Source organism: Leucopleurus acutus (genome assembly GCF_964270905.1).
Source record: "Leucopleurus acutus genome assembly, chromosome: 9".
Lineage (NCBI taxonomy): Eukaryota > Metazoa > Chordata > Mammalia > Artiodactyla > Delphinidae > Leucopleurus > Leucopleurus acutus.
The window spans coordinates 38000330-38021418 of record NC_139144.1 but is presented as its reverse complement, the minus strand read 5'-3'; the positions used below and the strand labels follow the sequence as shown (position 1 = coordinate 38021418).

Sequence of the window (21089 nt, the reverse complement as noted above, 5' to 3'; positions counted from 1 at the left end):
GTGTTAAAATATGCAGAAATGTGTTCCATTACACATTTCTCTATGGTATATATCGGCTGTTACAAGCAAATGCTTTCCTTTTACCTCTAAAACATATGTAATATTATTTTAACAAAAAACTTTTCATTCTCATTTACATCAAGGCAAACTTCAAGGTAAACTGTGTAGAAATTAAATTGGATACCTGTTTTGTAGAAGTCAAGAAGAATAATAGTGGAGTGGCCAAGACCATAGACTCTGCAGCTGGTTGCTGTATGTTCTAATTCCTGTTGCACCACTAAGTAGCCGCGTGACCTTGGCCAGTTTCCTCTGTGGCCTACATTTTCCTCATTGGTGAAGTGAGGCTCATAATTGTGTCTACCCCGTGGGTTACCAGATAGCACAACCTTATAGTGTTGTGAAGAAGGATAAATGAGTTAACATTTCTTTTAAAGCATTCAGAACAGTGTGTGGCACATAGTAAGTGCTATATTGTTGTTGGCTCCATAATTTAAATTAAAGCAAAACAACTCTCCAGACCAACGAACAATATGGTATTAGTCTTTGTTCTTACCCAAGTTTAGAAAGCTAAATTTGGAATCAGCAGAGGGAAGTCACATTTCATTAAAATGCTCAAGGCCTGAAAACTTTGCGTAATTCCAAGCTTGCATAATTATTTTAAAACTCATATCTGAAGCACTTCTGACAAAGGACAGTGGGTATTTCTACTTATGAACAAGAGTGGCGCCACCATGTGGCAATAACATAAACACGGGTGCCAATGCATTTATCTGGCTAGGTTTGAAATTGTGCGATTTTGGATGATTTTTTTCTTTTTTGGCTATGTTGGGTCTTTGTTGCTGCGCCTGGGCTTTCTCTAGTTGCGGCAAGAGGGGGCTACTCTTGGCTGCGGTAAGCGGGCTTCTCGTTGCGGTGGCTTCTCTTGTTGCGGAGCACAGGCTCCAGGCGCAGGCTCAGTAGTTGTGGCTCGCAGGCTCTAGAGCACAGGCTTAGTAGTTGTGGCACACGGGCCTAGTTGCTCCGCGGCATGTGGGATCCTCCCGGACCAGGGCTCGAACCCGTGTCCCCTGCATTGGCAGGCGGATTCTTAACCACTGTGCCACCAGGGAAGTCCCGAATTTTTATTTTTTAACATTAACTTTCACCCCCAAATTGTATGTACAAAGTGAAACTTTATTATTTCCAAATCATACATTCCAAATTCTCATAATTCCATGAAACAGTAGTGCAATTTTTCTTTGAAAGAGGACTAATTTAATTTGCCTCTGATTTGAATTTAGCAAATAAAGAAATAATGCCGTTAGAGCAGTGTTTTTCAGTTGAATTCCATGGAGTCTGGATTCCCAGGGGAACAGGCCAGGGAGGAAGTGAGTGGGTGGGATATTAGCTCCTACTTAATAGTTGCACTCGTGCTGGCTTTATACGTTGGGACTATTCATAAGTTTTTATTTGAAGAAAGTGTCCAGCTGTATAAAGAAATGTTTTTGTTTTTAAAAGTGAGTGCAATCCTATATTAGAACGTTTTAGTGGGACTATAAGACTTTTGTTTTGTAATAAAGGTTTCCTCAGAGCTTAGAAAACAACTGAGATCTGGAGAAGGGGAGAAAAAAGGTTGAAGTCCTAGTCCCATTAGGCAAGACTGAAGATTAGAGAGTAGAAAAGGAAAAGACATGGTTTAAATCGAAGAGGAAAATGAGAGAAGCATCATGCATGGCATTTCTGCTCTTTTTCTTTCATACCTTCCTGCAACTTTTAATATATGCTCTTGTCTTAAATATACTAAGCATTGAAGCTTTCAGAAAATATTGGAATATTTTTTAGGTTAAAGGCAATTGTTTCTTGCTGGCAGTACACAAAACCAATAAAAGCTCTTCTTTTCTCTCAAAACAGAATACAGTTACATACTTCTGCACACAAGGGTTCCTAATAGAGGAGTGGGAACATATTCTTTGAAAAAAGTCTATTTGCCAAATAAACAAATGTAATTTGTTCAAAAAAAGTGTTATTAGAGTGAGGTCTCTGCTGAGAGAATCATTTATTCAACCAATATTTATTAAACTTACATTACATGTCAGGTGATGAATTAATTCTGGAGTCAGAGGGGAATCCCCTGCCTCACATATTAAGTTTTTGTAACGAGAAGGAAGTTGTGTTAGCTGTTTGCAAATAGTAATAATTTAGTACTTGTCTGTAACCTAGAAAAAAATATAAGTTGTAGAGAAAAATATGGAGGAGACAGTTTGTCCCACCTTCGTCATAGTTCTTATAGAGGTCAGTTTGCTGTACATCCTAGATGATGAGTGGTATACATGGCTGAATAAGTGACACTTTTTAGATAAATACCTGTATTCCCTACTTCACGGCATTAACATCTCTCATCTACTGAATGTTTCATTTACAGGTATCATTATATCTGATTAAATTTTTGTCTCAAATTACAAAATGACATGGATTAGGTTCTTAGCTCCTATTACCTTGAAGTCACGTAAATTGGTTTGATTTTGTCCCCATACTGCAGGAAGCTCAGTGAAACTTCTACTTGGTTCTCAAATAGTAGAGAACTAGCAAACACTGCGATACTTTAGAACTAAGTGGGTATTACAAATGAGTTGACAGGTCATGTTGGTGTTATGGTTTGTTATGACTCGTTAATTCAAAAGCATATTTGCAGAGAGGGAATTTGAATTAAATAAATCAAAATAGTAAGGCTTTGATTAAAAAGTTAGCTTTCTTTAGCTTAAATGTTGATATTTCAAGGCCTACTGATATTTTAGTCATTTGTGGTTATTTTTGTTTCCTGTTCAGACCCCTGGGAATAAGAGAATAGTAAATAAAAGCTCAGATTGCTTCTTGCATTTATTTTCTTTTCATTTATGCCATGTATTAGTGCACCTTAAAGAAACAGTAAACATGTGTAACTTGAACAGAATCACTATCAGGGAGAATTGTATTTCTGGACTAATCAATTTAAGTATTCTTGTTCTAGAAATTATTTTTTCAAGTTTGATTAATTTATTCTTTATTTCATTATGATATAAGTATTAACAGTGGAAAATAAGCTAAGAATATTTATTCGTATTACTAAAGTGAAATTTGGGCAACATTGTCATCAAACTGACGTTGTATTGCTTGTTTTTGCATTTCCCATTTTTGATGTTAGCCACATTCAAATTGAGTAATTTACTTTTTCAGAAAAAAATATGCCTTGCCAGTCTGCAATGATTCTACACATTTCAGTGAAGAACCTTCAATAAAAGGCACTTCAATATTTTTTTAAAAATCAGTTATTGGATATTTTAGAGAAAATATTAAATAACCTTAAGATGATTTATTCTTTTCTATTAATTTAGTATTAATTAATTTACTATCTTTTCTATTAATTTAGTAATTTTCTATTAATTTAGTAATTCTTCATTTTTCAAATTGGAGATTTGAAAAAAATTCTTAGCTTATAGTTTATCGGTTCTGTTCTAATTTTCTCATAATGTAACATGGGGTAATCATTCATGAATTAGGCCTTACTGTTTAGATAACTCAGGATTGTGGCTTATTCTTGGTGATCTCTACTGAGGCAAACAGCATGATGGGTAAGTTTTATTTTACTCAGCGTTCCCTTCCTGCACTTTGGTGGTTGTCACCCGTCAGCACACTGAGTTTTAAGAGATAACTTGGGGTCTGGGAAATGTGAAATGACATCTTAGGTGGAAAAATTTTTGAGACTGCTTTTTTCAAATACTTAATCACTTTTGCCAGAAACTCATTCACTTATCAATAAACAGTCAATGTTTACCTGGATTCAGACAGTCAAAAAGAACTAATAAGTAATTGTTTTAGGATTTTAATTGGATATGTACATATGTGTTTCTAATTTTATTACCATATGATTCATCACTATCACTCATTCATTTATTCCTTCATTCATTTCAGGTATGCACTGAGGCATTACTATGATCTTATGCTGTGCCAGGCACTGAAAATGTGGTCCCTCTTCTCAAGGAACTCAGAATAATGGTGAAGGGAGTCAATTAAACAAATATTATGAAAATGAATTGAAAATTTTAATGAGAAAATACAATAAGGTACAGAAAGACATCCTACATCAAATCATTTTTAGCTAAGATATGAAGGATAAGTCAGAATCAGTATAGAAAAATGGGGTGGGATTGGAATTTAGAAAGAGATAATGTATATGAGAAATCTCTTGAGATTTCGGAGAGCATGGTGTGTTCACAGACTGAAAGAAGATCGGTGTGATTCAAATGAAGGGAGGAGAGTAGGGGGTGTTGAAGCTGAAAACACGGGCAGAAAGCACGTCATAGAGGAATAGGCCATCATGTTAAAGATTGGGGTTCCACTGATGGGTGTTACCCAGGAAAGTGACAGAGGGCTGCTTTAGTAAAGTAGGCAGTGGTAGTGGAGAGAGCTTGATGAATTCAAAAAATATTTAAGAGTAGAAAAGATTGTTTATGTTGATTGGGTATGGATAATAAAGGGACAGAGGAGTCAAATATCACTTTCATGGTCTCCTCTGGCTGCACAGTACCTCTCCAGAGGTACTGGAGAAAGAGCAGAGTAAGACAGGTAAATGAAGAGTAGCAGTACTAGTTATACATATCGGTGGCAAGTTTAGAATAGATGTTTAGGCTGGAGAGAGAATTGTGACCATAGAGGAAGCAAATAAAGTCCTGGGAATGGAAAATATCACCACTGAGAGTCCTGGAGGGAAAATAGAAGAGGGCCCAGGTGGGATTCTAGAGCACCAACATCATTGCCCTTGATGCGTCATGTTTTCTACATCAGTTTATGGCTTGATGTGCATCAACACATGAGTTCCTTGAAGGCAGTGCCCTCTCTTGTTGACTAAAAACTGTTGTGGCAATTAATATGGCTTTACAAATATTTGCTGAATAAAGGTGTAAATGAAAAGTGATATGTTAACCTATGATACTTTAAAAACAGTGATTTCAATGTTATTTTAGATATACACAGCCCTAAACAGTCTGATACTTTCTTTAGATAGTATTAATTATATTATACTTAAGAATTTATGCTGCAATGTAGTTATTGAGGCAAAGAGCTAGAGGAACAAAATACAAACAGCCATCAGGCGTGGGCCAGCCCTCAGTTAGGTTTATGCTGTGATATAACAAGTAAGATATAATGGATAAAAGTGTAAATAAAATTACAAAATTGGATTTCTTTTGTTCCAAATCAGTGTTAAAAGAAAAGGAGTGAGAGGTGGTAGCAGGATTTCAGAAAAGGAAATATCAAGGTGGTTTAAATGGATGTAAATCAAGTTCATGGAGTTGAAGGAAGAAAAACATTTAAGTTCTGTTTCTTTCCCAAAGCCCATGGATTCTACCTGAAGAATTCTTTCTGGTGATCAACGTAACCAATGATGAGGAAGTGGCAGTGAAGCTAGAATCACAAAAGCTAGGTATCCCCTGTTGCTGTACCAGAGCAAACTTTAAGATTCTTCATGGTGGGATTGACATCCCACACATAAAGTTGTATCAGTAGCACAAAGACTGTAAGTGATACTTACGGATCTTCTTCCATCCATTCTCCAAGACCTCTCCAGTTTCTGTTCAAGAAGGCTCACAGTGAAAACTGTACTAGCGTTAGCTGACCAGATGATCAGTAGAATTGCGTATGTGCATATGAAGAGTTTAAGACACAGTAAACCAGATAACTTCCTAATTGGTAGTGGGTGTCACTGTTTTTATTTATTTATTGATTGATTTCAGTTTGGCCAGAAAGTACAGAAATGACAGGACAAGGCAGTACATACTATACAGAGCAGGTAATAATCTCTCTGACACTACCTGTCAAACCAGCATAAGTGAACATCTTGGTATTGAGCAGAGTTTCATAGATGACACGGTATCATTAGGATACACGTACACATAGGTTAATAGAACCAGCCTGTCCTGGCGAAGGCTGCAAAAAAGAAACAAGTAGGGAAAGATTAGTGAAAGATATCTATTCCTGCTGAAGTTTCATATAAATTCCTGCAGCGTTTCCCATGTACTTAAACTATTATTAAAGGCTATACTTTGAAAAAGTATGGATTACATGTATCCGAGAGAGACAGTCCACATTCATTTTTTTTTAATTAATTTTTATTGGAGTATAGTTGCTTTACAATTTTGTGTTAGTTTCTGTTGTCCAGCAAAGTGAATCAGCTATACGTATACATATATCCCCTCTTTTTGGATTTCCTTCCCATTTAAGTCACCACAGAGCACTGAGTAGAGTTCCCTAAGCTATACAGTAGGTTCTCATTAGTTATGTATTTTATACATAGCATCGACAATATATATATGTCAATCGCTTTCTCCCGATTCATCCCACCACCACCCCTTTCTCCCGGTTGGTGTCCATATGTTTGTTCTCTACGTGTGTGTCTCTATTTCTGTTGTGCAGATAAGATCATCTATACCATCTTTATAGATTCCACATACATGTGTTAATATGATACTTGTTTTTCTCTTTTTGACTTCACTCTGTATGACAGTCTCTAGGTCCATCCACGTCTCTACAAATGATCCAATTTCGTTCCTTTTTATGGCTGAGTAATATATTCCATTGTATATATGTGCCATATCTTCTTTATCCATTCCTCTGTTGATGGACACTTAGGTTGCTTCCATGTCCTGGCTATTGTAAATAGTGCTGCAGTGAACATTGGGGTGCATGTGTCTTTTTGAATTATGGTTTTCTCTGGGTGTATGCCCAGTAGTGGGATTGCTGGGTCACATGGTAGTTCTATTTTCAGGTTTCTAAGGAAAAAAAACTCCTCCATACTGTTCTCCATATCCACATTCTTTTCTGAACCCTGAACTAATGACAGGCCCACACATTTGACAGGATGATGTTAAAGCACAAAATAGCACAACAGGCAGCCTTTTCCCATGGGCGGAGTCTGCAGGCCCAAAGATTTCTGCACAGGAAAGGAGGAACAAAAGAAGCTGAGCAGATGATCAGAGCAGCATTTGTTTCTCCCACACCTGGAAATTGTTATTCATATATCCACCTGCCAGTGGTTGTGGTCACCCATTTCTTGGTGTACGAACTTATTTTCCATATAAACTGGCTCTGGGCAGCACTAGTGATGCTGTATCCTGAATATTATTGTAGCTGCTGTAATTGTGAATATTAACTGAGATAGTTAAACATGGTTCCATTTTTTGTCACGGTTTTTCAAGTCTCAACTTGTAACTGAATTGACACATACAAATTGGTGGCGAGATTGTGCCTGTGCCTTTTTTCTGTGTATGAAAGCCTGTGCTTTACACTGCACTGCTTCGGGATCTCATTCAGAGGAACAGCGTGAACAGTCTTCACCATTGTTGTGATAGTTGTAAATGGTCAAAATTTGCATTCTTAGAATTTTTCCATCCATGAGGTTTGCAAGTTTTTCACTGAAAACATTCTTAAAATGAATGGCTCCTTGTTTGTAACCCAGCTGATAAAGAAGCAACCAAAGATTCCTGTTTTTGAACATACAAAAATTCTCCCTACATACCTGTGCTATAAATAATAGCATCTAAAGTGAAAAATTAAGAAACATGCCGTGACTACTTAGGGTGTCCTTAGTACCTTGATTTAACTCTTTAATGGTCTTGGTATATAAAACAACGGATTTATCAAAGAAATTTAGTTACAGCTGAACAGGTGTATATGTTGCTGAAATAAATGTAATTATCATAAGCATCTATATGAGCTGAGATTTTTATTTTGAAATGGGAGCTTTTTTGCTTCCATGTTTCTTAAAGTAAAAACTATTTCTAAAAAATTGCACGAGTTGGGCTTCACTGGTGGCGCAGTGGTTGAGAGTCCGCCTGCCGATGCAGGGGACGCGGGTTCGTGCCCCGGTCCGGGAGGATCTCACGTGCCACGGAGCGGCTGGGCCCGTGAGCCATGGTCGCTGAGCCTGCGCGTCCGGAGCCTGTGCTCCGCAACGGGAGAGGCCATACAGTGAGAGGCCCGCGTACCGCAAAAAAAAAAAAAAAAAATTGCATGAGTTGATAAGTCCTAAGTAGAGGAGGGAATAACTATCAAAGAGTTAGTAAGAAAAGACACTGAGGAAAGAACGAGCAGAACTCTGTAAAGTGATAATAAGACTAAATATATGTGGAAATGTTCTGACTGGGTATTTGCTATTAGAATAACAATAAACATATACATATATATGTCACATGTATTTGAAATCTCAGACAAATAAGGTGAGTCTAAATAAAGTTATGAGATCTGTTAAGAAAACAGGATTTGTTTATAAGTAATGCTAATGCTACTGTTATCATCAACTTCCTTCTAACTTATGTATCACTGGCCACCTGTTCTAAGTAATTTGTATGTTCCTAGACAAGAAATGTTGTGAACAGTGATGATTCCATTTCCTCACTGTTAAAATTGGTTGTTAATTTTTCCTTGTTAGTTGATTATTTCTGATTATGATAATACAGCAGCTGTGGACAATGCCCTTTCTTTCACATTCTGTGATGTGTAAGTGACTGTAACTTGTTGAAACTCAGCCCTGGTATTGTGTTACTATTATTGCTCCTGGGGAGGCTTATTAGCCTGTCACAGAAGATGGAAGAAAAATCCGTCATTCTTTTTGGAATACGATGAGCCTTTGTCACCCACAATGCAATTAATTTTAAAAATAGAAAGAATGGCTGTGATATGATTATGATTAACCAGAGATGAGCTATTGTCCAAGTAACAGGAACTAATCCAGCAGGCCAGAGATGACCTACACAGAACCATCAGTTTGCTGATTGCCATTTCTCTCTGAGTTTGATGAAATATTCATGCCTTCGCTCTCCTCTCTGCAAGCACTATTGATTTCTTGTGTAAACGCTGCTATATTTAGTCTAGACAAATGGAATGTGGATTGCTGCTGAATAAATTGGATGAAAGACTGGGATCTTGCCTGCCTCTTTCTCTCAGTCTTGGGCAATTATTTATAATCAAGAGCAGTTTTTGTAAGTTGAGGGTGATTTTTCACAATTTAGTGATTAGTCTCTGAACAAAGGCAAGCAGTTAGACACAATCATTTCTGTTGGGATAGCAGGCTAAGAAGTCAGATTACCCTTTGAGGCTTACACTAGCTGTTTTGGAGAGTTCTGGGGGTCTTTTTTCCTTATCTCTTTTGGGTTTTGTTCTTTTTTTGGGCAGGGGGTTGACGGTTATAGTTTGTGGATAATAAGAATGCCAGCAACAAGAGACCCCAGGATCTCTTGAAATTTTATATTTTGCCTTTATAGGGTTAAATTTGTTTACTGAGATGTCCGTGTAAAAACTGAGGCTTTAGTCTGGCCTTTTTAATGTAAAAGTGAAATATATGCTTAACAGCCATTGCTTTTGGTTAGAATAATGCCAACTCTATAAATTAATGCTCAAAATCTCATGTTACTCCAGAGCCTTAATTGAAAGTTCTACATTGGACCTTTTGACCAAGAGATCTTACAGGCTATCTTCCTCAGTTAGTTCCAAACTTGTCACAATTATTATTTTTCCTTTTGTAAATATCATGTTTTAGAAGACATTGTCCCGCAAACTGCGGTTTATTGATAAATTGTTTTCCCATTTTCATTAAACTGGCATATACAGCACTATCAGTGCAAGCTCTTCTGATCTATACATTGAAAAATCACCAGTCAGCAACCAAGATTGATATCAGTTCCCCCACTCCACCCCTACAAGCTGACACACACACGTGCCTGCACACACACATCCCTGTGTGTACACACAATTCAGATGATAAGCAAGACATTAACGTTTCATTTAGTGTTTGAAGCCTTAACCTCTATAGACAGAATTTATGTTAGGCTTTATTGACTTCCTGAAAATATCTCTTAAATTTGCATGGAATATTAACTTTGTAGTTTCCAGCCTGGAGTCTTCAAATTTAAGTTACTCAGAGTAGGAGTCACAGCATTAGATACAATTTGTAAAAATACGGAAAATTAGAAGGGGGAAAATTATTCATATTTCCACCCAAAATACAACTTTCTTTTGTTCTCTATCTCACCAGTCTTTGCTGGTAGAATTCAGAGACTTAATACCATTAAATCTCCAGTAGAATATATGCTCTTTGAGGGCTAGAATTTTTTTGTCTTTTAGTTTTACTACCGAACCCAAACATCTAGAATCACCTTGGGAATTTAAGGTTCTCAGTAAATGTACATTGACTAAATTAACTAATTTTTAAAGAGTTATCATAGGGTATATGTCATTTTTATTATTGTTCTTTCACTTAATGTTACAACAACATTTTTCATGTTCCCATAAACATTATTTTTAATGATTGCATATTTTTCCATGAAATGGATGTGACATATTTTACTAGACATTTCCTTGTAGTTGGTGATTTCAATTAAAATGATAATACTTCAGTAAACAGTATGACATTGAACTGTTTCTTCCTGTTAGTATTATCTCCTTAAGATATATTCCAAGAGTTGGCAAACCTGAATCAAATGGTAGAAATACTTAATGCCTCTTAACATATGTCACCAGATTGTGATATCACGTATCACTTTTTCAAAAGTTTTAAACCAACTGGCAGTGCCACTTGCAACATATAATTGTCTACTTGGTCATATGTTTACCCTATACAAGCGGATGTTGTACATACACATATGCATATATGTGAATCATATATATGATATTTAATCATTAGAAAATGATGCCTTATTTTTATTTAAAATTTTGCATATCTTTACTAGTGAAGGTGGATTTTTTTTTTAGTTGTTTGGCTATGTTTCTTTGTTTTCTTGTTTTATAATTTTTCTAGCTGTTTTAGTGTTTCTATTTTCTGATATTTAATAGAAATCATAAACAATTTTATTTTCATACTGGCTCCATATTTTTGTTTGGTTAGCCCCACAGTGTTGATGATTTATTTTAATACACAGGAAATTTGTTTTTACATAATTTTTTTAGAGAAAGCATTTATTGAGGGATATATGTTGTCGGTCTTTGAGTGGATTATCACATTTAATCCTTTTAACAACTCTGTGTTGTTATTGCTAATGGTAATTATCTCCATTTTGCATATGAGGGAACTGAGGCCTAGAGAACTTAAATAACACACTCAGGATAACACAGTTACCCTGAGGGTGATACATCCTTTTAAAAGTTATGGGAACAGGCATTTAGATTTTTTTTAAGGTTTTATTTATTATTTATTTATTTAATTAATTTATTTTTGGCTGCATCGGGTCTTAGTTGTGGCATGCGGGATCTTCGTTGAGGCATGTGGGATCTTTTGTTGCGGCACGTGGGTTCTTTGTTGTGGTGCGTGGGCTTCTCTCTAGTTGTGGGGTGTGGGTTTTCTCTTCTCTAGTTGTGGCGCCCAGGCTCCAGGGCGCACGGGCTCTGTAGTTTGCAGCACATGGGCTCTAGTTGAGGCCCATGAGCTCAGTAGTTGTGGCGCGCGGCTTGCCCCACAGCATGTGGGATCTTAGTTCCTTGACCAGGGATCGAACCCGCGTCCCCTGCATCGTAAGGCAGATTCTTTACCACTGGACCACCTGGGAAGTTCTAGGCATTTAGATTTAGAGCAGAGGTTGAAAATTGGCAGCCTGAATATCAAAGTCGATTTATAGAAGCATTTTTTGTTGTTGTTGTTCCAGTAGTTTTTAAATTTTTACAATGATTTGAAATTGAAAATTAGGTGACTTCTGCCTACCCTGGGTCTGTATTTTCTTTCTACTCACCATTTCCCACATTTTAGCTTGCATATTTTTACTTTTTCTTTGATAGGGCCAGTAACCCTACAAATACATTATTTTAAAAGGTTTACTTCATAAGGAATATATCTTAGAATATGTTTTCTGACTCTGATTACAAACAAAAATGTTTGCAAGTGTACAAATTTAGTTGTGTTAGAAGTTTTCTAATATAACATGACATCTTTTCCTCGATAGAGTTGCATTTTTTTATCCTAAGGTGACTTGAATTTGGTAAGTGGTCCAGTAGAATAAGTTTTATGAACAACTTTGATATCCATGAATCTTTGGAGTCATCTCTTTGAAAAAGGGAAATGTGGAAGATTTCACAGCAGAGTACAAATTGCTGGCTGAAAATTAGCCTGTGATTCATTTTATCAAGCCTGATATACAGAAGACCTTTTACCATCCTTGTGAAAAAAAAAGACTAGATTTGTTGATGTAAAATTTGTCTAATGGGGTATAGTGTCTTTCACTTTTCATTTGTTTCCAAGTCAATGTGCTAATTTTCTATCCTCTATCATCCATCCTTTTTTTCTGTCTCTCCAGTTGATGTAAAATCAGAGGTTCCTGTGGGCCTGGAGCCCATCTCGCCTTTAGACCTAAGGACAGACCTCAGGATGATGATGCCCGTGGTGGACCCTGTAGTCCGTGAGAAGCAACTTCAGCAGGAGTTACTCCTCATCCAGCAACAGCAGCAAATCCAGAAGCAGCTCTTGATCGCAGAGTTTCAGAAACAGCATGAGAACTTGACACGGCAGCACCAGGCTCAGCTTCAGGAGCACATCAAGGTAGCAAACGTTTCTTTGTCTCTGACCGTTGACTCGGGGAGCCTGCACCATAACATGGGCATAAGAGGGAGCAGTGGAGGGATATTTCACTATGAAAAGATACGGATGCATGGCTGGGAGGAAACTTTGATTGTACTAGTGAAAAACCTGGGTAAGTAAAAGGAATCCTGGCAAAAACCTGCTTTGCTTTTTGGAGAGGAGCCTCTACCACTCTTTTTTCTGTTAGTTTACAGCATCAATAGTAAGGAATAGTAACTTCCCACCCTTTTTAAGATTCTCCTACATGCTTTTGTCCATTTGCCCCATCTGCTCTCCACCAAGAAGAACCACGAGCATGGAAAGACCCATTTTATATTTCTAATAACAAATGTATGGATACAAAGGGGGAAAGGGAGGGGGAGAGGGGGGAATTGGGAGATTGGGGTTGACACATACACACTACTGATACTATGTATAAATAGGTAACTAATGAGAACATACTATGTAGCACAGGGAACTCTACCTAATGCACTGTGGTGACGTAAATGGGAAGGAAATCCAAAAAAGAGCCATATATATATATGTATGTATGTATACATATAGCTGATTCGTTTTGCTGTACAGTAGAAACTAACACAGCATTGTAAAGCAACTATAGTCCAATAAAAATTAATTTAGAAAAAAAGAATCTGCATATACTGTTCACCAGAGAGGATAAATTAATCCCTTTATGTGAAGAGAGAGCCTTTTTTTATTTTTGTCTTTGGTCTATAAGTAGATATTCTGAGTGCTCTATAAGTAGATGTTCTGAGTATGTCCTAATCTTCCTCATGGAAAAGACCTCATAATGTATACATTCAAAATAATAACATAATGAAAAGCTCAACAAAATTTTATATAAAGAAACTGATACATATATTTTCAGTGTTTTTATATAAGTCTAATAGACTGTAGATAAGAATTTATTGAAACAGTTTTGGGAGTAGTTGACAATTAGAGACCCAAGTTGTTTAAATTTTTCTAGGAGAAATATGTCCATATCCCACAATTATGTATGATGGAGTATTTTATTATCAGTGTCTGTGTATCTATTTATTCTCTTGTATCCTCAGAGATAAATATTACTTCAGCTTTATTTGTAAAATGTCTTTCAACTTCTTGACAAAAATAATTAAAACAAAGTTATTTTGGCCTGACTTAGTAGATGTTTAATTTGAATTTATTATGACAGTAATATAAAGTAGCAAATATTTGTAATAAAAAAGTCTACTTTTATGTCCAACTCCTTCAAAAGTGACTTAACTTATGTTAACTTATTAATATAATAAAGTATATGTTATATTATTTCATTTTTATTGTATTGTGTTATAGACACTTGATTTTTTTTTCCTTTTGCATTTTTTTAAATGTATTTTTTTATACAGCAGGTTCTTCTTAGTCATCCCCATTTTATACACATCAGTGTATACATGTCAATCCCTATCTCCCAATTCATCACACCGCCACCACCCCCCCCCGCCCCTTTCCCCCCTTGGTGTCCATACGTTTGTTCTCTACACCTGTGTCTCAATTTCTGCCCTGCAGAAGTTGATCTTTTACTCACTTGCAAATAAAATACAAGCACATTTATGTGGGGTTAATAGATAACTAATTTATGTTAATATTATATGATTTTACCACATTGATATTACAGTGTCTCAGAGGGTAAAAATGCTTTTTCTTTCCTATGTTCCTTGTTTTATATTTCCTTAGCCTGGAAGACCTATTTTAACTTACTTTCAGAAAAAGGCTCTTTGATACCTGATGTAAAATGTGGTATTTTTTTCCTTTAACTAGTGAACTTTACTAAAAGACGCTTACAATATATTGACCCATAAGATACCTTAAAAATAAGAGTGAGGATTTTGTTTTAAGTCTCATATGGAATCCTGGTTGTATTTTGCAGTATAGGAAACCTTCATTTAGTTTATAGACTTATTTTTGAGTGATTCTGGAACATTTTATTTCAGTTTGACCTTTGAAACAATAATAGTAACAATAATGTCCAGATTTCCTTCTTCATTCATTCTAGGCATGTTAAAATGGCAATGATGAATGAGTAAAATTTATATTCTTCCCCATAGTTGAAGGTTTGTTTCATTTTGCTGTGGTATGCAAGTGGTGTTGCCCTGAATATAGGGCAATACTGATAAGTTGCAGCTTTAGATAGTTCTTTTCATTTATGTTTGATGCCTTTTGTAGTTGTAAAGATCAACATAAAATTTTTTTAAGTAATTAATTGTTTGATTTTACTCAAAAGTTAATAGTAGCAAGTACGTAATTGTTACTTTAGCCCAAACAAGGTAGTATATAGCAGGTTTACTGACACCTAGAAAATATTGGAAAAGGGGAGGGAGAAAAATGATTCTGAGATAGCTAAGGAAAACTTAGTGTTTGGAATTATTTTCTAAAGTAATAAGTTGCTTTTTCGGAAACTAAAGTCATACTTAAAATTTCCCTTTAAGTTTAAGAAGTTTCTTTGCTTTAAAATTTTTTAAATTTTATTGTTTTATATTTTTTATGCATAGGACTAAAAGTTGATGCTTTTAACATTCATCTAGATTTTACTTTTATGAGGAAGACACAGCATGATGCTTTACTTGTATTAGTGTTTGGAATCTTTGGCTTCTATAATCATCAGTTGAGTTAGATGCTGTTATCCCATTTTTCCACCTAGTAATCTGAGGCAGAAACACTGTAACTTGCCCAAGGCTACACAGCCAGTAAGTGGATGCTCCAGGATTTGTAATCTTGCCTCATCTACCTCCAAAGCTACTACTTCATTCTGCCTCTGTCTTGGACTAGAACTTGAAACTGGAGGAGTGACGTTTTGTTTCTTTTTTTTTTTTTAAACCTCATTCCTGCAATCTTTGATAATGAATAGTAGCTGTGGAAATTAAATCGTGTGCTTTTCTAATTCCTAAGAGAGATTAATATTCAATTCCACTGGGGCTTTGGGTGAAGCAATAAATCAACTTGATCAACCCCAATATCTATATAGAATTAACATTTAAGGCAAAGTTTAAGCAGAATTATGAAATTTTTGGTTAGAATAGAGTATCTAAAAACACTTATTAAGAGACTGGTGGATCAAATCCAAAATGTCAAAGACTGTAATTTGAAAATTAACCAGAAATGCTTCTAGCCATGTCCTTCTGGGACGAGTGAAGCTATCATGCTTGACATGCAGAGTTGGCTTCCTGTTGCTCCACAGTGACTCTGATGCCATTCCATATAACTTGTTATTTTTGTTCTGTTACTGTGCAGTGTAAATTTCAGAATTTTAGGCACCTATCTCATATAAACAGCAAATTACACTAACTTCATTAGTATTTAGAGTTTAAAATAGTAATAATAAGCAAAATTAGTATTGTTCAAACTTACAACTTAAATTTCATATGCATTTATGAACATGATGCATGGTGGAAATTATTCCTCTGTCTTATATATGAGGAACCAGTTCTCTGAGTGGCTTAGTGTTGTCTAGATCTCGTATCTAGTAATGTCAGAGCCTAGTAGAACTCAGTCTTGAGTTATTCCTCAGTGGGCACATTTACGATTATTCCATGTCTATTTCTTAGTCTGAGAGAAAATTGACATCTCAAAATGGTTTTGTGTTTTTCTTTAAATTTTATTTATTTATTTTTTTTATGGCTGTGTTGGGTCTTCGTTTCTGTGCGTGGGCTTTCTCTAGTTGCGGCGAGCGGGGGCCACTCTTCATCGCGATGCACGGGCCTCTCACTGTCGCGGCCTCTCTTGTTGCGGAGCACAGGCTCCAGACGCACAGGCTCAGTAGTTGTGGCTCACGGGCCTAGTTGCTCCGCGGCATGTGGGATCTTCCCAGACCAGGGCTCAAAGCCGTGTCCGTGCATTGGCAGGCAGATTCTCAACCACTGCGCCACCAGGGAAGCCCTCAAAATGGTTATTAAGAATGCTTTATATTCATGATGTACCTTATTTGGAAGTGAACTCAAGGGATTCAGACAGCCAAACAACAGTGCATCAAAGTGTAGTCTGATGGAAGTGATTTCTTCTTGACCAGTCTCTAATCTGAAGGGTTTTGTGCACTGAGTGAACTAATTAGACTTTGCTATTTTGAGAGAAGAGCTTGTTATGGATATACAGATTGCATTCATCTTTTGAAAACCTTCTTGGAAGGTTTTGAAATTTTTAGCCTTCGTTTTATTTCAGGTAGATTTCCTCCAAATTAACTCATATCTCACTATTCTATTCAGTTTGATTACGTTCACACAGTTTCTCAGGATAAGAAGTGAAGATTTCATTTGTTTATGTTGCAAGGGAATTGGTAAAACAGACTTCTGGGAAGTTCCTGCCTTTCTTTGCCTGTATCATGTATTTCAGATGCACAAAGGAAAGTTACTCAAGGAACTGAAGATCTGAGTGAATTTGGTAATATTGTGATAGGACGGCGTAGGTGTTGAAACTACCTAAAAACTTTCTTGTTAATGACCTTAAGACCATTTATGGCATTAGTTGCTTGTCTTTAGATTTCAATAATATACCAAAAAATGGGTAAAATGTAAAGTAAATACAAATAATTTCCAAAAGCTCATAACATTTCGATTTTGGTCATTGATGACTATGAAGTCTAAAGAAATTGCACACTCTCATGTCTTTCTCTTCTCGCAAGTTGCAACAGGAACTTCTAGCCATAAAACAGCAACAAGAACTGCTAGAAAAGGAGCAGAAACTGGAGCAGCAGAGGCAAGAACAGGAAGTAGAGAGGCATCGCAGAGAACAGCAGCTTCCTCCTCTCAGAGGCAAAGATAGAGGACGAGAAAGTAAGAGGCACCAGGGTAAAAGACGGATCTCTTCCCTCATCTTTAGCTGATGGTCATTCAGAAAGGAGCCTGATAAAGAGTGGAATTAAACTTGTCAAAATTGTCTGTGTTTAAGTAAAAGAATACATTATGGACCCAAATGTAAGGCTTTGACATTCACATATCAGCTCTCTGCATTCAGTCTACAAGCACCTCCAGAAGTAAACATAGCATTGTTTGGCAAAGATGCTAATTTCTGTTGTTTTGAACCTTAAAAATAATGTTATACTAAGGCAATATAGCTATGGCATTGTGTTTAATAATAAACTCACTTCCACATTACTCCACCATACCTTCCTCCTGCTCAAGTAATAATTACTCTTTAATAAGTCAAGCCTTGTCTCATTTAGTTTTCAAGTACCCAAACTTTGAGAAGATTTAAGGTAGAATTTTTTTTTTTTTTTTTAAAAAGCAACTATCCACAAGAGGGAGACAGATCCAAATAATTCCCCTGTATGAGGTCAGTTCAAAATCAGGTCGTAGCAAGGTTTAAAATGTGATGACTTAAACTGGAATTGTCAGCAATATTTATTTGTTTAATGCGCAAAAGTGCTTTTTAAAAAAGTTTTTCAAACTAGCAATTCAGAAGAGCTCATTTTAATTTGCTTAATCACTTATATGGTCCCCCAAGATTCTTGACTTTTAAAAAGCAGTGTTCTGTTCCTCAGCAGTATTTTTTAAAGCTTAGGAAAAAATTAGTATTAATTCTGGGAATCCCCTTTCTGCAAAAGCAATTAAAGAAATCATCGAAGGTCTTTTGAAAATTGGCAGTTGAAGCAGTAGTTACAAAATATTACCATGTCATTTTCTAAAGGCTGTTTAGACTCTGGTTTCTTCTTTTAATAGGAAAACTTCATATGCTGTGACGAGTGGTGTTACTTCTTAATTTTTGCTAAATATTCCAGAGGTTTGAAAGGACAGAACCGCAAATCACCATCTGTTTCTGTATGTGTGTGTTTCAGGGGCAGTGGCAAGTACAGAAGTAAAGCAGAAGCTTCAAGAATTCCTGTTGAGTAAATCAGCAACAAAAGACACTCCAACTAATGGAAAAAATCATTCCGTGAGCCGCCATCCCAAGCTCTGGTACACGTATGTTCAGTGTTTGGCTTTTTTTCATTCCCAGGGGTAAAGATCACAGGTTCTCAATTCAGCCAAGCTGGGCACAAATCCCTGGGTTGCCAAGTTCTCAGCTATAAGGCTGTGGGCAAGCTCCTCAAATTCTCCAAGGCTCAGGTTTTTATTCTATAAAAAGAGGACGATAATAGTACCTGCCCTCTAGGGTTTCTGGGAAGGTCCTGTGAAACAATGTGGTAAAGTATGTAACAGAGACCAGCTCTTAAATAAATGTTAGCAAGTATCATCTGGAGGGCTAGAAAGTATTATACATGTTCTTTGCCAAATGAATAACTGACAAATGTAGGGTGGGGCATAGAAATTAATTCATATTTTGCATTTTTCTATTCTCAGATGGTGCATCTGATATCTTTACAATAATTTCTGAAGATTTGGCTGGTTGAGATTTTATTTTACTTGGCTTGAAATAAGGTGGAGATCTGAATTATTTTTAAAAGTCCAGAAGATTTTTGACTTAATTAAGAAAGAAAGAAAGAAAGAAAAGTAACTGATATATCTAAGTCTTCAGTGACTAGTTTACCCGTGCCCACCTCATCTCATTTCTTCCCACCCTGTAAAATGAGAGTAGATTGGCTTTTAACATACAAGCTGACAACATAACATACTGCAGTATTACAGTTTTTTATGCAACCATCTTTCTCCAAGTCTAGTAAAGAGATACTGTGCAACACACAATTCTTCCTTCTGTAAAGTATGAAGGAGGTGATATTTTTAAAAAATCAGGGGAAGAAGAACTGATAGGCAAAGCATATTTGGATAATAGACTAATAGATCATAGTTTCATCTCTCTCATATTTAAAAAATATGTTTAGGATTTTACACTTACATATTTTTTAATCACATCATAAGGATAAGGGAGTAAAAACTTGATTATTTGATACTCTGTTACATTGACATTTCAAGCATGCCAGGAGTTCTATTAAAAGAGTTATTGTTCTTATAATTCTATATTATAAGTATCTTCCCTTCTCTGCATCCAGAAAAAAAGATGAGGCAGATTCTAGAATGCTATATAAATATTTTTTAATGGTTTACATAATTTATACCATGCATGTCAATTGACTTGAGAAACCAATCCCTGAAGAAAATTTTCACGTGTTCATTCAACATCAAAAAGTATTGAAAAAGAAATTCTGTCTTATTACCTAAAATTACGTACGTAATTTATAACTAACTCATGTTCCTTCTAAGTTAAAACCTGTTTTAAGAAAAGATAATACCTTTTTTGTTGTTGTTGTTAAGTGGAAACAACTACATGCAAACAACTTGTCAGCTGAAAATTCTTTAGCTGTTCCCTTGGGTATATTCGACATGGCTCTCAAATGTTACTTAGGAATCCTTTTTTTTGTACTGAACTGAACTTCAGTAGGGTCCAACTCCTGGACAACCATAAGTCATTAATTTATGAAATCTGAACTTAATACTTTTTGCCAGTTATGGCTAGATAAAATATCCTTACACCAGGTAATTCTTGAGAATGTTGATTCAAATAAATAATATTGGTAGAATCATCATGGTGGTGATACTACGCCCTATCTATATTTTCTCCTTATATAATGATTATAGATGTTTATATCCACTGGGTAATCTATGTTCAGTCCTAAGCTATTCTCCAGTAGCACAATTGCATCTCTTTTACTGTATTAATGCAGGACAGACAAAAGATTTTAAAAGGTCAGGTTCATATTGAAGAAGGATGTGTCTCCAGTCTTTACCTTGAAACTGCTATAGAAGTTTGGAGACCTGAGGCTATTCGCACAGTACTGTCTCTCCAGTAGAAAGACACCCTCATGTACTCTCATGTACTACCTAGCAGTTTTTTTGAAATGAAGTCCTTCTGTATGTTTACTTTTACCTTGGTTGTTCTACATTGTTGACTAAAAAGGATTCGGATGATGACTTTTCCACTAATATGGCTCTTAAGAAAACATACACAATAATCTCAGATGTCAAATCTCAGATGTCAAATCTCAGATATCCAAATCTCTTTGGATAAATTCTCTCCTTTAGTGAAGCAAACTTTTCTATGTGACTGTGTGACCAAACACACAGTGGGCATTCTTGGGCATCCTGCATCATTCCGTAACATACTGCTAAATTGAACTTGGTTACATGAGGCTGTGGTTTGTACACACTAAAAAGAAAGAACATAAACACAGCTGAGACACGTGTTACAGCATGTGCAACCGATTATTGCTGACCAATGTGCAGTAAAAACTCAAGGGGAAATGGTGAACCCTCTTTTTCTTTTGTAGGGCTGCCCACCACACGTCATTGGATCAAAGCTCTCCACCCTTGAGTGGAACGTCTCCATCCTACAAATACACATTACCAGGAGCACAAGATGCAAAGGACGATTTCCCTCTTCGAAAAACTGGTAAGTCAGTTCCACAAGAAGACTCCACTTGCTCTTCCATGACCTTCCTGCAGCTTTATTTTGCCATACCTCTAGGGGAGCGTCAAAGGATTTGAATCATAGCTGTCAGGCTCTCTCCACCTCTGCCCTCAGCATAAGCAGACGCGCGCACACACACTCCTATTTCTGTATCAGTTCATTCAGTATA

General features: G+C 36.2%; 1 protein-coding gene across 1 annotated transcript in view; it reads left to right on the top strand.

Annotated features, from left to right (window-relative positions):
* The window catches only part of HDAC9 (histone deacetylase 9), a gene marked incomplete at its 3' end in the record, with an annotated part of 936726 nt that overhangs the window by 437678 nt on the left and 477959 nt on the right, over positions 1–21089 (top strand). The window contains exons 3-6 of the mRNA XM_082846537.1: positions 12291–12532; positions 17202–17352; positions 18354–18480; positions 20781–20902. Of these exons, the coding sequence (XP_082702663.1) occupies positions 12291–12532; positions 17202–17352; positions 18354–18480; positions 20781–20902 (642 nt within the window). The remainder of the gene's footprint in view (positions 1–12290; positions 12533–17201; positions 17353–18353; positions 18481–20780; positions 20903–21089) is intronic.